Source organism: Rhinatrema bivittatum, chromosome 14 (genome assembly GCF_901001135.1).
Source record: "Rhinatrema bivittatum chromosome 14, aRhiBiv1.1, whole genome shotgun sequence".
Lineage (NCBI taxonomy): Eukaryota > Metazoa > Chordata > Amphibia > Gymnophiona > Rhinatrematidae > Rhinatrema > Rhinatrema bivittatum.
The window spans coordinates 51388030-51405234 of NC_042628.1; the positions used below are offsets into that span (position 1 = coordinate 51388030).

Consider the following 17205-nt stretch of genomic DNA (forward strand, 5'->3'; position numbering starts at 1 on the left):
CACCTCACATACAAAGGCCGCAAATGTTTGTTCATCCAAACCTCTACCCAAAGAGGGAAATGAAATGGATTGATTTAAGTGAAAAAACAAAACCAACTTTGACAAGAAGGAAGGTACAATTCTAATCTGCACTCTGTCTGGGGTAATGAATAAGAAGGGCTCTTGAAAAGAAAGAGCCTACAGTTCCGAAATTCACCCCGCTGGACATATAGCAACCAGAAACAAAGTCTTCATGGTTGGCAAGCACAAGAAAAGCTGCCAAAGAGAATGAAAGGTGGAAGCAGATTAAGATTCCAAAGTGGTACCAGAATTTGCAACAGTGTTTGAATATGCTTCACTCCTCTCATAAATCGAGAAACATCAGGATGCGAGAAAGAGGTTTACCTTGAACACGCCCCCTATAACATACAAAGGCCGCCACTTGCACCTTCAATGTATTGAGGGTCAACTCCTTAATTAGACCTTCCCAAAGAAATTCTAAGATTAAGGGGATCGGAGCCTTCGAGGGGGGACAGGACTAATCCAGGCACCAATTCTCAAACTCTCCAGACTCAAATACAAGCCAACGAAGTAGAAAAAATTCAAGTTCATAATAAGATGCTCCTCACCAAGGAAACTATGCTTCGAGTTGAATCCTCTCAAGGACCAAACCTTAAGACAAAACTGATCCTGATTTTCATGAAGAATCGGACCCTGATGTAGCAGAATTTTCATGCCGGCAACTGCAATGGACTGTCTAATAACAGGTGCTGAAAATCTGTGTACCACGGCCTTCAAGGCCAATCCGGGGCTATTGGTAGACCTAAGCCTGAATGCCATGCTATCTTCTGCAGCAGCCTGCTGATCATGGGCCATGGAGGGAACAAAAAGAACAACTCATCCCGCAGCCATGCCTGAATAAGCACATCGAGTCCCACTTTGAAAACGATGCATTTTCACATTCCCGTAGCTTGCCATCAAATTCAAGAAGGGCCACCCCCACCAAGAGACGATTGAAAGGCCTCATATACCAGCTCCCATTCCCTTGGGTCCAAGACATGAAGGCTGAGACACCCCGCCTGAAGATTGTCTACCCCTGTGATATGTGAGGCCAACAGTGCCTGAAGATGTTGTTCTACCCACGGCAGCAGGATATCCATTTTCAGAGAGACCTGTTGACTCTAAGTTCCCCCTTGATGATTTATGTAGGCCACTGCCAAGGCACTGTCAGACATTACTCTCCCTGCTCTCCTGCTCAGCCAGTTTGCAAATTCCAAGAATGCCAACCGAATCACTCGAGCCTCCAATCAATTGATGGACCAACCCATCTCTCCTTAGACACTTCACCCCTGACTGACTAAATAAGCCTTATGCAGGAGCAAGACAAAATCAGTGGAAAACTCCTCCGGAACACTGGTATCCTCATTGATCTCCTCAGCCAGCTCTTCCCCACACTCCCAGTCCTCAGGAGCTTCCTGCACAATCGGTGAGAATGGGGGCACGGAGTCCCTGTCCTCCCCTGACTCCATCTGCCTCCTTGTCTCTGGTGGCCTCCTTGCCGGCATCCAAAGAATGGGTGATATGCTTGCCTGTTGCCCCCAAACAGCTGCCTTTGTCCCTGGAGGCACCACTGGGACAGAGCACGCCTGCCTTCAGGTGTAAACGCTTCTCCCTATGCGTGCTCTGTGACCGGTGCCATGCTGCCCTCATATGCGCACCATGCCAACAGTGCCCTGCTTCTCTGAGCCCTCCCAGACCCCTTCATGAGCGAACGCTGCCTCCTGACATATGCCGCACCGATCGCACAAAATCATTTTGAGTCCTCCCAGACTCCGGATGTGATAATGCGGCCTCCTTCCGCGTATCATATCACCTGCACCTAACCTCACTGAGTCCTCCCGGACCTCAGGTATGCAGCTGCAGTCTCCCTCCTCAACCCCTGTTCCATCAGAGCCAACGCCTCACATGCACTGCTTCACCTTCTTTTTTTTTTTTTTAAATACCAAAAAAAGCAAGGCAGTACACTTAGAACGAACAAAACAATAACGGGAATACTTCCCGGAGTCTTATAGCAAGGAATAAGTGAGGGGGATACAGAGAAACCAAGGGAGCCAGGACCCCTGTCTATCAAGTCCTCTGATGACTTTGGGCCAAGACAGCCAGGGATCTCCAACTCCCTGCTTGTCTGGCTCAACCTAAGGGATGGTCCACGAAGGAACCTAGCACCTTAGAGAGCCAAATCTCCTTATCTTCTTTTTTTTTTCAAACTTTTCCAAATTCCAGATTGCAGGTTTTACACTTCTACCACCTGCTGGAGACAGAGAAATACTGAGGGACTGCAGGTGGCACTCTTGATTTTGTAGCAGTGTCTGAAAAGTTTTTCTCTGCCTCCACCTGCTGGTAGGGATGCAAAACCCACTTGTCTGGACAGATCTGGGGTATGCACAGGAACTGCCCATTTCTGGCACCAGAGGATGGACCCCCAAAACCTCATTGTGAAGACTGGGAAGCTCTGGAACCGGAGTTCCCGTCCTTGCCAAACGACTGGGACCTTCCAAAGGACCAAGATCTTTCATTTCCCAAACCTCTGGATGAACGAAATTGGTGAGAATCACAAAATCACCCTCTGAAGAAAGAGGAGTGAGGAGTTGATTTCTCAACCTCTGGCAATTGTGGAATTACCCCACCGATTCGGCATCTTCTCTAACTCATCTCTAAACAGAAAGCGATCCTTTGAAGGATTAACTTTGTCAAGTTAGACTTAGAAATGGCATCAGTCGGAAGATTGAGGCTGTGGCCATGAATCTACATGCTTGCAGCTGCATGACTGTGTAAGCCAGCTTGTGTCTGACCCAGGAAGCTCAGAAGGCACTGGGAGAGTGTTGGTCTTGCTTAGACCCAGGAGCCACTACCTTAGCTGATGTGAGCTATGATTTAGCAGGCACAGCGGCTTGGGGGTGGCTTTGGTGATAGTGACGTGCCTTCTTCTTTGGCTGCATAACTGGTCGATCCTGAGCATCCTTCAGGGCCACTCCACCTTCTACCAGAATGGTGGTTCTCTTAAGTCACTGAACATACCAGGGCATCCACCTTCAGAAATAAACTGTTCTTCCGGATAGGTAACCAGGGCCTGTAATTCACTAACTCTGCGAGCAGATGTGATTGCCAAAAGAAAAATCACTTTCCATGTGAGATAGCGAAGATCACAGGATTGGCTCGAATGGTGGTTTCATGAGCCAACCCAAAATCAAATTGAGGTCCCAAGAAGGGGCCGGAGGGCGTAGTGGAAGCTTGAGGTGAAGCAAGCCCTTCAGAAAACGTGTTACGAGGGGTTGTACTGAAATAGGAACATCCCCGACACCTCTATGGAAGGCGGCCACCGCACTGACATGCATTCTGATGGAGGAAGTTTTTAGACCTGATTCTGACAAGAGCCAGAGATAATCTAGAAACTTTGTGGTGGAACAGGTAAAGGGATCAAGGAATTGAGAAGAACACCATGACTTAAACCTGTTCCATTTGTAGAGATAAGATTTTCTCGTGGAAGGCTTCTGTGAAGCAATCAGGACACGGGAAACTGGCTCCGAAAGGTTAAGTGGCTGAAGAATTAACCTAGGCCAGTGAGGTGCTATCAGGATCATGCGTCCCTTGTCCTGACGTAACTTCACGAGAGTCTTTGAGAGAAGTGGAAGTGGAGGGAATGCATATAAGAGACCGGTTGCCCATGAGAGGGAGAATGCATCTCTTGGCTGTGAGTGATGGCTGCGAGTGAAAGAGCAAACGTTCTCTACCTTGCGGTTTTGAGGTGACACAAAGAGGTATATGCAAGGATGACCCCAATGTTGGAATATTGCGTCTGCTACTGAGGGGTTGAGGGACCACTCGTGCAGATGGAAAGGCCGACTTAGGTTGTCCGCCAACACATTGTCCACTCCCGGCAACTAGGTGGCCCTGAGGTACATCGAGTGGGAGAGGGCCTCCACCCATATCTGCGCAGCTTCCTGACACAGTAGGAAGGAGCCCATCCCTCCCTGCTTGTTGACGTACCACATGGCCACCTGGTTGTCCGTCTGAATCAGGATGACCTGATTGGAAAGGCGATCCTGAAATACCCTGAGAACATATCTGATTGCTCGAAGCTCCAGGAAATTGATTTGGTGTTTGGCTTCCTCTGGAGACCAAGTTCCTTGTGTTTGCAAATCGGCCACATGGGCTCCCCAACCGAGGTTGGAAGCATCGGTGGTGAGAATTATTTGAGGGTCTGGAGCCTGGAAGGGCAGGCCTTGGAGGAGATTGATCTGATTTTGCCACCAGGCTAGAGACTGACAAAGTGAGTCGGTGATGTGAACAGTGGTCGATAGAGGTTGGACGGACCGAGTCCATTGTGACCTTAGAGTCCACTGCATGACTCTCATGGCCAAGCAGGCCATTGGGGTAACCTGTACTGAGGATGCCATGTGTCCCAGTAGGATAAGGAAGTGGCGTGCAGTCGTGCGTTGCTGACACTGTAGCTGGTGTGCGAGAGAGTTGAGAATGAGAGCTTGCTGTCGAAGCAGAAATGCCTTTGCCTGCTAGGTGTCCAAGTCTGCCCTATGAATGATAAAGTTTGAGATGGGACTAAGCAGGATTTTGCATAGTTGACGAGAAATCCTAGCGAAATCAGATTGTGTAAAGTAAGACGTAGGGACAACAGAGCAGCTTGCTGAGTGAGAGCCCTGATCAACCAATCGTCTAGTTAGGGATAGATGTGAACACCTTGAGTCCTGAGAAAGGCTGCTACTACTACGAGGCTCTTGGTGAATACTCGTGGTGTAGATGCCAGGCCGAAAGGGAGCACTCGGTATTGATAGTGCTTGGGGCCTACTAGAAATCTCAGGAACCTGTGATGAGATGGATTTATCGCAATGTGCGTGTACGCATCTTGGAGATCGAGAGAGCAGAGCCAGTCTCCTCTTTGCAGAAGAGGAAGGAGGGAACCCAAGGTTACCATTTTGAACTTTTCTCGTTGGAGGTACTTTTTGAGGGCACGTAGGTCCAGAATTGGACGAATGCCTCCCATTTTTTGGGGATTAGAAAGTACCAGGAATAGAATCTTAGGCCTTGTTGAGAGTAAGGTACTAGTTCTATTGCTCTGGACTGGAGGAGGAGGGACACCTCCTGCTCCAGTAGTAGTGAGTGGTCGGATGTTCCCCACGCCGGTAGAGGTGGGGAGTCCGGTGGAATGGAGAGAAAGTTCAGGCGATAACCTTGAGAGATTATGGTAAGGACCCACTGGTCTGAGGTGATTGTGTGCCACCTGTTGTTGAAATGGCACAATCAACCTCCCACTGGTATTTGAGGCAGTGGAAACTGGCTGCTGCTCTCTATGCAGGAGTCAAAAACCGGAAGCAGGGCTCGGCTGAGGAGCTGCTTACGGCTTTTGTTTACGAGGTTGACGAGACTGGGCCTTTTGGAAAGGTCTCGTGGAACGGGTCCTAGACTGTGGTGGATAGGACTTCTTTGGACGGAAGAATGACTTTTTAGTATCCTTCCTGAAAGGCTGTTTGGAGGAATACTCAGAGGGCATCAGAGAGAGCTGGCGAAGGGTCTCATGATGGTCCTTGAGTTCCGCCACCGTCCGCGGAATCTGTTCCCCAGATTGTCTCCTATGCAGGGCAGATCAGATAATCTGTCTTGTACTTCAGGGCGCAAGTCTGAAGACTTAAGCCAGGCCCATCTTCTTGCTGAAATAGCAGTTGCAGATACTCTGGAGGCAGTATCAAAGATGTCATAAGAAGATCTTATTTCATGCTTCCCTGCCTCGAAACCCTTGTGTACCAAGGTTTGAAGCTGTTCCTGGAATTGCTGAGGCAGGGACTCTGCAAAGTCCTGTATCTGCTTGAATAAGACCCTGTTGTACTGGGTCACATACAGCTGGTAGGAGGCGATCCGAGAGATAAGCATCGATCCCTGGAAGACACGTCGGCCAATGGCATCCAGGAATTTCTGTTCCTTACCTGGGGGAAAGTAAGAGTGGGGTTTTGATCTTTTTGCCCTTTTTTTGGGCAGATTCTACAACCACAGATTGGTGATCTAGCTGAGGTTTCTGGAAACCTGGGGCTGACTGGTCCAAATAAGTGGTATCAGCTTTTCTGTTGACTGGAGCAACAGAACCAGGGTGTTCCCAGTTCTTTTTGAGGAGATCTAAAAGAACCTAGTGAATAGGGATGGAGGTTATTTCCTTGGGAGCATCCAGGAATTGTAACAGCTCCATCATTTGATGTCTGTCATCTTGTTCAGTCTGCAATTGGAAGGGAACCAATTCAGACATTTCCTTCACAAAGTTTATGAAGGATAGGTCCTCTGGAGGAGAATGCTTTCTGCTTTCAGTAGGAGAAGGTGGTGATGGCAAGTCATCGGTGTCTTGAGAAGAATCGTTGGTCCAGGTGTCATAGGGATCAGGACCTGCCCCTCTAGGAGCCTGGGAAGGACAGGACGATGGTATTCCTGACGGTCCTGGTCTAGGCTCCGAAGACATCGAGGGACGTGCTGGAGGCAACGATGAAGGCATCGAGGGCACCGATGGATGGATCGGTGGTGCTGATTGGCGCATCGGCATCAATGGTTGCGGCATCGGCAGGACTCCCGATGGAGTAATGCGGAACAGTGTTTCCCCTCCCGATGACAGGGTAAGCGGGGAGGGCACCGGAGCCAGCAGTGACCCAGGATCCATCAGTGGAAAAGTGGCTATAAGCGCTTCCATCTTTGAGCAGCGGTGCCAGTACTGCCGGAAATCGAATCGGTGGTCGGTTCCACAATCGGCACCGGTTTCAGTGTCGGAGGAACTTGGAGTCTGTACATCACCTTATCAATGGCCTCCTGAACCATCCGGTCCAGTTCTTCACGGAGACCTGGAGCAAGCAGCCCCGGCTCTGGAAGGGAGGAAGGAGGCAGAGGTGTAGCTGGAGGGACCACCGTTAAAGGCGGAGTCGCGGCTCCCAATACCCATCCGGGTGAGGGTTACCTCAGTGACCCGGTCGCAGAAAGGGTCAGTGCCTTTTCTGGACGGGGTTTCTTCGATGGCGGCTTGGACGATGGTGAGGTCGAAGATTTTCCTTCCTCGATGGTCCGAGATTTGCAGTGTTGATGCTGATGTTTCTCTCTACGATCCCCTCGGTCCTGAGGGGGACAGAGGTAGTTGAAGGCCGAGAAGTCGTCGACTCCAGACGGTCAGCGGCCGGTGGCCGATACTGGCACGAAGTGGACGGTGCCGGTTCAGACAACATCGATGCAATAGGCGGTGTCGAAGTTTGAGAACAGAAGAGAAGTTCCATTTTCTCCATTCTGGCCTTGCGACCTTTTGGTGTCATTAAGGCACATTTGGTGCAAGTCAGGACATCATGCTCGCACCCGAGACACATTACACAGACTTTATGCGGGTCTGTAATGGACATGGTGCGAGTACAGTCCAGGCACTGACGGAACCCCGACGCCATGGCCTCTGAAAAATTTAGCCACAGAACGGTTGACGGCCAGTAGGCCACGAGGGCCAAACTCAATGGGAATCGATCAAAACCGGGTAAAAAACTTACCAGAGTACCGCAGAGTCAAAAATTTGAAGGAGGGACCCCTGTGGGGTATGAAAGTTTTTAGTAATTCCGTGAGGAAAATTCCTGTCAGGAATCTCTGTGGAGCTCCTTAACCCATGTGGCTACTGCTGCGCGGAAAAAAGAAGACTGAAGCAGGTGCCAGTCAAAGTTCTAGAAACTTTGACAAAAATGTTCCGTGATTGGGCTCCATCCTGTGATGTCACCCATATGTGAGGACTACCATCCTGCTTGTCCTGTGAGAATAGCTGTATCTGGAGCTGCTTTCTCACACCCTAGCGCCTTCAGCGACTGAGCTATCATCCCTATGAAAAAGCTGCAGCATGGTTCTATGTGGCTCCACATACGGAGGAATTTCTCCCTCCTTCAAGGCCACCTCCCGAACGTCTGTGGTTGAGAACCCCAATTCTTCCCAGGATTCCTCCGAGATACCCCGATCTTCTTCTTCTTCCACCTGATCCTCCCACAGTCTTTTCCACTGTTTAGATCGCCTGGTGGGGTGGGGGAGAAAGGGAGTGGCCAGGCATTTTCTGCTCCTTGAGGAGGGTGATTTCGGGTGAGGCTTTCCCAATCATGGCACCTCCTGCCCTTTACTAAAGGACTGTAGTCCTTTGAAAAATTCTATCCACTAGAGAGCCAAAAGATCCATGCCTGTATCAGTGGGCGGGCAAGGCAACCTCCGACCCCACTCCCTCGATCACTGGAGGAATAGGCATTAGTGAAGGAGGGGTGAGCTCCTTTCCTACCAGACCAGGCTCAGCTACTTCCCCCACCACCTCCTGCCTTAGAAACCACCCCCACCGGCTTCTCTAACCACAGGGGTTTAATCACCAGGAGGCACCTCTCCCTGTGCCTCAGTACTCTTACAAGCTAAGGGACAGTTTTGGTTGAATTGCCCTCATATGGAAAGCAACACAAAGCAGAAGTCATTTCCCACGCTGACCGCCTGGCACCATATTGATTTCTTCTGCCACCTGGGTCCTACCTGTTGTTCCCACTGTCAGCCCCGAAATCTGTCTCCATACCCAACAAAATGTTCTCGGCTGACCGCAACACATACAGTGCTCCCCCGGCCTCCCGAGAACAACGAAGCCCAATCGAGGGAGGAAGAAGAAAAACAGATAGTTGTAGAGAAGCAAGGAGGAATAAAGGTAACTGAGCCCAAGGTTTCCTTACCCCCGCTGGAAGCAAGAAACTGCCTGCAGATGGCTACCAGCTTTCACCTAACTACTTCCCCGAACTGGATTCTCACACGGGATGCTCAACTGAGGGAGGGAGCCCTGCTATCACTTCAGGAGCCCCGTTAAGCAACCTGCCCTATTCCTGGCAGACTTGCGTTCACAGGAAACTAAGCATGTCCACCATCTGCTGGAGATGGAGAATACTGGCAGGCTGATGTCTGTGCAGGGCTGTACGAGATGACATCAACGAGTCAGTGATCTCCATCTCCAGCTGCTGGTTGTGTGGACCCGCCTGCCTGTATGAAGAAGAAAGTAATATAATAGATGCTGGCAGATAAGGACCAAATCTGGCTCACAATGACTTTAGCTGTCAGCTACACAAGTTTGCCTACACTGCTCTAATGCTTGTTATCACCCTGTCTTGTCCTTACCACTATCCACTCTGTTTTTATGGGTATTTCCCAGCAGTCAATTGTACAAGCTTGCTTGCCTGCAGGTGATTGCTCCTACTCCTTTTGTCTTTAGTTGAGAAGTGTAGCCAAGTCAGCCTGCTACTGCTACCAAGAAATGTACAACTCTCTCCCCACCCTATTTTATCTGAGAAGGTACTGGAGCCCTGCCATTGCTGTATGTTGGATGACCTTATTCATCTTCTTGGGAGCTTGACACAATTGTACCGCCACTCTATGAAGTTGGCTTTATCATCTCCTGTTTTTAGCTCTCTACCATTCTGGTATGTTCCCATACTTCATCCAACAGATAAGACTCCCTCTTCTTTTTAACTTACAGCCCTCTCCCATCCCTGTTCTTACCACTTCCATTTTTATCCATCCTAAATGCTCTGTCACCTTACTGAGATCCAATAGGAAATGAGCAGGGTCTATCTTTGCCTTCTCGTACTCATCCCGAGTGATGCAAATGTCACTGTTTCCTCGGCAGAACTCCAGGCATGGTTTACAGGTGCCACCATTTACAGCAGAGCCAACAAAAAGTGGCTTACACTTCTCACAAAGTACACCCTGCAGGAAAGAGAAATACATATTTTTTATTACAATTCATGCCCTGCTGAGAGATATATGGAGTAGCCACCTAATGATTAAAGCAGAGAGCTGAGAATCAGAGAAGCCAGGGTTCAAATCCCACTGGCGCTTCCTTGTGACCTTGGGCCAAGTCACTATACTCCCCATTGCTTCAGGTGCAAACTTAAGGCTTCATTCACAAAACCGTGTTAGGCCATCTACTGCTTGGTAAACAGCCTAATGCGGGGATAATGTAAGGTATTTTAAATACTTTGTGTTATTCTGGTGCTGGCACTGCACATATTAAAATGAGCTGATTAGCATGCAAACGCATGCTAATCAGCTCATTACTACTCAATACAATTCAAATCAAATAACATGGCTTTCTGAAAAAAAAATAAATCAAAAGCCGTGTTATTTAATCTGAAGTTAGCTACAACTCTCGAATTGGAGCTAACATCACCCCTCCACACCGAAAGTTATAAAAAACCTCTGGGGATCTGCATAGACCCCCTATCCTGTACCCCAAAGGCGGTCATAGTTATTAAAAAAACATTTTTTGCAATGTTAAAGTACGGACCCAGTCCCACCCTCCAACCTCTCTGCTTCCATAAAAGAAATGTGGCCCACCAGAGGCTAGGACCCCCACCCTAGCCCACCGTCTGGGACCCCCCTTGCTCATAATATAGTCCCTGGTGGTCCAGTGGGGGCCCAGAGCACCCCTAGGCTCCAGACCCAGCGAAAGAAAATTAGGTTCTTACCTTTGATAATTTTCGTTCCTGTAGTACCACGGATCAGTCCAGACTCCTGGGTTTGGCCCCCCTCTAGCAGATGGAGACAGAAGTTTACAAACAAAAACTCCGCCTATACCTAGGCTGCTGCCACCTACAGTCCGGCAGTGTTACTTAATGTCAAAGCAGCATAACGCAAACCAAACTCGCTAACTAACCATATAACCAGGACCATCAACACCAGTCCACCAGGATCATCATTACCGGTTCTCAACCCCCAACTGGGAACAGAACCCGAGATACCGATAACGGACAGATATAGCATCATATATAACAGACATCCGCAGCACACACACAACATAGCCTCTCCCGGCATCAGCACTCAACCGGGCGGGACTCTGGACTGATCCGTGGTACTACAGGAATGAAAATTATCAAAGGTAAGAACCTAATTTTCTTTTCCCTGTACGTAACCGGATCAGTCCAGACTCCTGGGATGTACCAAAGCGCACTTTACCTGGGATGGGATCCGGAGAGGCCCGCTCTGAGCCCTCCTTCTCCAAATTCTCCCGAGCCTGGAGCCTTGACATCCAGATGATAGTGCCTGGCAAAGATATGTAAAGATTTCCATGTGGCCGCCTTGCAAATTTCTTCCGTAGGGATATGTTGACATTCCGCCCAGGAAGTGGCCTGGGAGCGAGTAGAATGGGCACGAAGCCCCAACAGCAGAGACCGACCCTGCAGCATATATACCGAACTGATGGCCTCCTTCAACCAACGAGCAATGGTAGTCTTGGATGCCGCATTGCCCCGTCAAGGGCCACTCCAGAGCACAAAGAGATGATCGGAAACCCGAAACGCATTGGTTACCTCCAGGTAACGCAGCAGGATGCGCCGCACATCCAATTTACGGAGATCCTTAGCCAAGGGATCCGAGTCATCCAGTTGCAAGAACGATGGTAACTCAACCGTCTGGTTGACATGAAAGGAAGAAACCACCTTGGGTAAAAAGGAGGGAACCGTACGCAAGGACACTCCTGACTCTGATATCCTCAAAAAGGGCTCCCGGCACGATAGAGCTTGAAGCTCGGAAATTCGACGCACCGAGACAATGGCCACCAAGAACACCACCTTCAACGTCAAATCCTTCAAGGTGGTTTTGTGAATAGGCTCAAAGGGAGCGCCACACAATGCTCGAAGGACAATATTCAAATTCCAGGACGGACAGGGCTGCCGAAATGGAGGCCGCAGATGCTTCGCCCCCCGAAGAAAACGCACTACATCGGGATGAGCCGCCACCGGCTTCCCCTGAATCTGACCGCGTAAGGAACCCAGCGCCGCCACCTGGACCCGTAAGGAGCTACTCGAAAGACTCTTAGTCAAACCGTCCTGCAGGAACAGCAGGATATCCGACTCGGCCGCTTGAGTAGGAATTGCATCCCGATCCAGGCACCATGATTCAAATAACTTCCAGACCCGTACATAGGATAACGACGTAGACGCCTTCCGGGAACGTAAGAGAGTGGAGACCACCGGTTCTGCATAGCCCTTGGACCTCAGCCTTTGCCTCTCAAAAGCCAGGCCGCTAGACAAAAGCGATCGACCTGGTCGAAACACACGGGCCCTTGGTGCAGGAGATCCGGAACATACGGAAAACGAAGGGGCTCCTCCACCGCCAAATTCAGAAGGTCCGCGAACCACAGGCATCGTGGCCACTCGGGCGCTACCAGTACAACGTCCACCGGGTGTGCCTCGATTTGCCGCAACACCTTTCCTATGAGTGGCCACGGTGGAAACACATAGAGCAGTACCTCTGTCGGCCATGGCAGTGCCAGAGCGTCGACTCCCTCTGCTGCCGTCTCCCGTCGTCGAGCAAAAAACCGAGGGGCTTTCGCATTCCTGAAGGTTGCCATCAAATCGACCGCGGGCGTGCCCCACCGAGCACAAATGAGCTGATACGCATCCTCCGCGAGCTCCCACTCTCCGGGGTCCAGCCAATTTCGACTTAAGAAATCGGCATGAACATTGTCCATCCCGGCTATGTGAGAGGCTGCTATGCAGCTGAGATGTTTCTCTGCCCAGGCGAACAAGAGGCGAGCTTCGGACGCTACGGCCTGACTCTTGGTTCCCCCTTGTCGGTTGATGTAAGCCACTCTTGTCGCGTTGTCGGACAGCACCCTGACTGCCCGACCGCGAATGAGTGGTAGGAACTCCTGAAGAGCCAGCCAGACCGCTCTGGTTTCCAGTCGATTTATGGACCAAGACGCCTCCTGAGGAGACCACTGCCCCTGTACCGATCGTCGGAGACATACCGCTCCCCAGCCGAACAGGCTGGCATCCGTGGTGGTGACTGTCCAAGACGGAATCTCTAAAGGGACACCTTGACTCAAATTGGTCGGACACAACCACCAATCCATGCTGTCCCTGGCTGCCTGTGTCAGAGGTAACGGCAGACGAAATTCTTCCGAGACCGGGTTCCAGCGGGAGAGCAACGCTGATTGTAAAGGCCGCATATGGGCGAATGCCCAGGGAACCAATTCCAGTGTCGAAGTCATGGACCCCAACACCTGCAAATAGTCCCAGACAATTGGCACCTGCTTGGATAACAATCTTCGGATTCGCGCCTGCAATTTGAACATCCATTCTTGTGTGAGAGAAACCGTTCCCTGACGCGTGTCGAACAACGCTCCCAAAAACTCCAGCGACTGCGTCAGATGACTCTTGGAGACATTGACTATCCAACCTAGTTTGCCCAACAATTGGAGTACCCGCTGGATCGCCGCTTGGCAGAGCGTCTCCGACTTGGCCCGAATCAGCCAATCGTCCAAATACGGGTGCACCAACAGACCTTCCTGTCGCAGGTGCGCTGCCACTACAACCATGATCTTGGTGAACGTTCGAGGCGCTGTTGCAAGGCCGAACGGGAGCGCTTGGAATTGAAAATGCTGCCCCAAGCACTGCAAACCGGAGAAACTGTTGATGCTCCGCCTGGATGCCGATGTGGAGATACGCCTCCGTCAGATCCAGGGAGGCCAAAAACTCCCCCTGCCGCACGGACACGATCACGGAACGTAAAGTTTCCATTCGAAAACGGGGAACCCGCAGACAGTTGTTGACCCCCTTCAGGTCCAGGATAGGCCGAAAAGTTCCTTCTTTCTTTGGCACCACGAAGTAAATGGAATAACGGCCCCTGCAAAGCTCGTTGTCTGGAACGGGTATAATCGCGCCGAGCTCTCTGAGCCAAGCCAGTGTGGTCCGTACCGCCCGGCGCTTCTCTGAAAACCCTCAAGGGGATACCAGAAAAAACGGGAACGGCCGGTGTAAAAAATCTAACTCGTAACCGTGTTTTATCACATCTAGGACCCACTGGTCCGATGTGATCCTGGTCCATTCCTCGTAAAATCGACTTAGCCGCCCCCCGATTCTGGGAACAGAGGAATGGACCGGCCGCCCATCATTGTGCAGGCTTGCCCCCTTGCACATTCTGACCGGTGCCCGAACAACCGAAACGGCGCCCGCGAAAGGACTGCGAATAAGATTGTTGTCGCTGGGCACTATGATGAAACGAAGAAACTGATCCCCGGGAGGCTCAAGGCTGGCGACCACCGCGAAACTGCGATCGGGCAGGTGCAACCCCACTAGACCGTGGTCTGTCCTCCGGTAACCGGTGAACCTTATTCTCCCCTAGAGATTCAATCAAATTTTCCAGTTCCTTGCAAAATAACAGTTTCCCCCGGAAGGGCAAGGAGCCCAGCCGGGCTTTGGAAGTCACGTCCGCCGACTAATGCCGAAGCCATAACAGCCTCCACGCAGACACCGCCAAGACCATCGATCTGGCTGAGGTGCGGAGAAGATCATAAAAAGCATCCGCACTATAAGCGATCACCGCTTCCAATCTTCCCGCCTGGCGCGCTTCTTCCAGCGACAGAGACTCATTGGCCAAAAGTTGCTGTGCCCAGCGGAGTCCAGCCCGTAGGGAGAAATTTCTACAAATCGCCGCACGAATTCCTAACGATGAGACCTCGAAGATCTTCTTGAGCTGAATCTTCAGCTTCCTGTCCTGTAAATCCTTAAGTGCGGTACCCCCGGTGACCGGAATGATGGTCTTCTTTGTGACCGCCGCTACTGCCGAATCTGTCTTCGGCATGCGCAACATCTCCAGGGCTTCCTCCGGTAAGGGATAAAGCTTATCCATCGCCTTTGCCACCTTCAGCCCCAAATCCGGAGTATCCCACCCCCTAAAAAGCAAATCAGAGGCAGAAAAATGCAATGGGAAGGCTGAAGGAGGCCCAAGACGACCGGGTCCGTTACCCCGAGCCACGACTCCTCCTGCGGCACCTGGATCCCTAGTTCCCCCAGAATTTCCGGGATAAGAGGCCCCAGCTCATCCTTTCTAAATAAGCAAATCACCTTCGCGTCATCCCCCTCGGTGCCATGGGACACATGGGATCCCGAGGCCCCATGGTCTCTGTCCCCATCAACCCCCCGCGGAGGCTGGGATGGGAGATCTGGATCCCCGGAAGGCCCCTCCGGCTCATCCGTGTCTGTGGTCGAATCCGGGTCCCTTCTGGGTGCCGACGGCCGGAGTGGTCGAGCCCTAGCCTGGCCCTCTGACCCCGGGCCTGTTTTGGACCATTTCTCTGCCCGAGGCCCTGGGTCCGGAGTGGGGGTCTCCTGTGGTCTCTTCTTGGTCCGACGACGGGCCTGGAATGCCTTATGCATGAGGAGCACGAACGTGGACCCAAATGAAGAGTCCGAATCCGTATCCTCATCATCATCCCCCTCAGAGATATATGAAGGCAAGGATCCAATATGACTAGCGGGTCTGTCCCCCTTGGGGACCCCACGCTGCGGGGATAACCTCGGCGGAGGGTCGTCCTCCCCCTCGCGAGGAACAGGAGACAAGAGCAACAGACAACAGGCAAAGTAGTCTTTTTTTTTTTTTTTTTCAAAACAAAAAACATTACCGACAGTTCAGGTCCGGGTCCAGCTGGGGGGAGTGAACCGGGCACCCCGGTGTCACCCTCAGTACTGATGAAACGCTGGAAGTGGAGCTCCCCCACGCGTCAGTGGCCTCAACCAGAGGGGATGGTCCCCTCAGGACCTCGCAACCCTCTGGGAGGCAGGCTCGGTGACCAGCAGGCAAGCCTCTGCGGTCCGAGCCCTAGGCTGTTTCCCCTAGATTCTGTTTTCTTCTTTCTTTTTTTTTTTTTTTACACTACCACCTAAATCTAGGCCTCAGCACAGACTGTAGGTTTGGCACCCTCTCCACCTCCTAGGAGACAGAAGAATACTGCACCAGCCTAGATATAGGCGGAGTTTTTGTTTGTAAACTGTCTCCATCTGCTAGAGGGGGCGCCAAACCCAGGAGTCTGGACTGATCTGGGTACATACAGGGAAATAAGCATTTTTCAAAATGGGCCAGATACCTCAATCATGATAATGGCAAAGGATCAGCCAGCACCATTTTGAAAAATGGCTGCCTCTGGGCCTGGAACATAGGGACTTTACAGTACCGTATTGTATTTTGGCATGTTATGTCATGAAAATTAAAATTCGATAAAGTATAAATTTAAAACAAAAAAAGCCGCCCGGTGTTTCCAAAAAGGAGTGCGATGTGGGTGTGGGTGAGGGCGTTTCAGGGTGTGAACCTGAGATGTGTGCATAAATACTTACACGATCCAGCACACGCTGAGGCCCCCTGCCGCGTTACGTTATTTCTTCTATGGATGCTGTGTAAGTTATAAAATAAAGATCTGCAGGGTTTTAAGGGTCGCGGATAACTGGGGGGGAGTGAAGGCTATTAAACTCGGGGGGGGGGGGGGGGTTTGAAGGACCTCTCTCTTAACTGGGCGAACTGGGACTGAACTGGTAAAACTGGGAATAGCCTCACGCATGCTCCTTTTAAATTCTTCCGATTTTTGCGGTAGATGCGGCATTTTCACGCACCCACTTAAAATTTCGTGCACATGTGCACACGGCCAGGCTACTTTATAACATGTGCACGTGTACAGTATGTGTGCAAGTTATAAAATAGCTACGTCGCTGCTTTGAAAGTGACCGTCCCTGTTTAACCTCACTTTCAAGGATCTTAACAATCAATAGCCCTGGAATTTACCCCCAAAGAGCTCTGATATCTCTCTCAGGCAGATCCTTCACTCCAAAGAGACATAGTTTATCTCTCTCTTACACACATGTAGGCATATGAATGAAGTCTTTTATTGTATTTATGTCTAACTTTTACGTATGTTTTCACGTATGCTGCCCCGAACCTTGGAGGGTGCAAGCTAAAAAATATTTCAAATAAAATAAATACAATTACAAAAAATATATTTTATTTATTTATTTAAGGCTTTTATATACCGATGTTCCTGTACTAGTACATATCACGTCGGTTTACATAGAACCAAAGTTGGAAATTACATCAAACAAGAGGGTACAGATAACAGGGCTAACTTCGTATGAACTTATAGATAAAGCAGCGAACGACAAAATAAAATTATTATAAATAATATATATATAATATATATTATATAAATATATATATATTATATATATATTATATATATATATATATATAAAATAATATATATATAATATATATTATAAATAATATATATAGTTTTTTTTTTAACTATGGCTGACTTCCATGGGGGGCAGCAGGGTCAGATGACCTATGCAGACCACCTTGGGCATTTTTAATTATTTC

General features: G+C 50.2%; 1 protein-coding gene across 1 annotated transcript in view; it reads right to left on the reverse strand.

The window, feature by feature from the left end:
- The window catches only part of MEGF8 (multiple EGF like domains 8), a 295542-nt gene that overhangs the window by 34987 nt on the left and 243350 nt on the right, over nt 1-17205 (reverse strand). Inside the window, 1 exon segment of the mRNA XM_029577448.1 lies at nt 9595-9765. Within this exon segment, the coding sequence (XP_029433308.1) occupies nt 9595-9765 (171 nt within the window).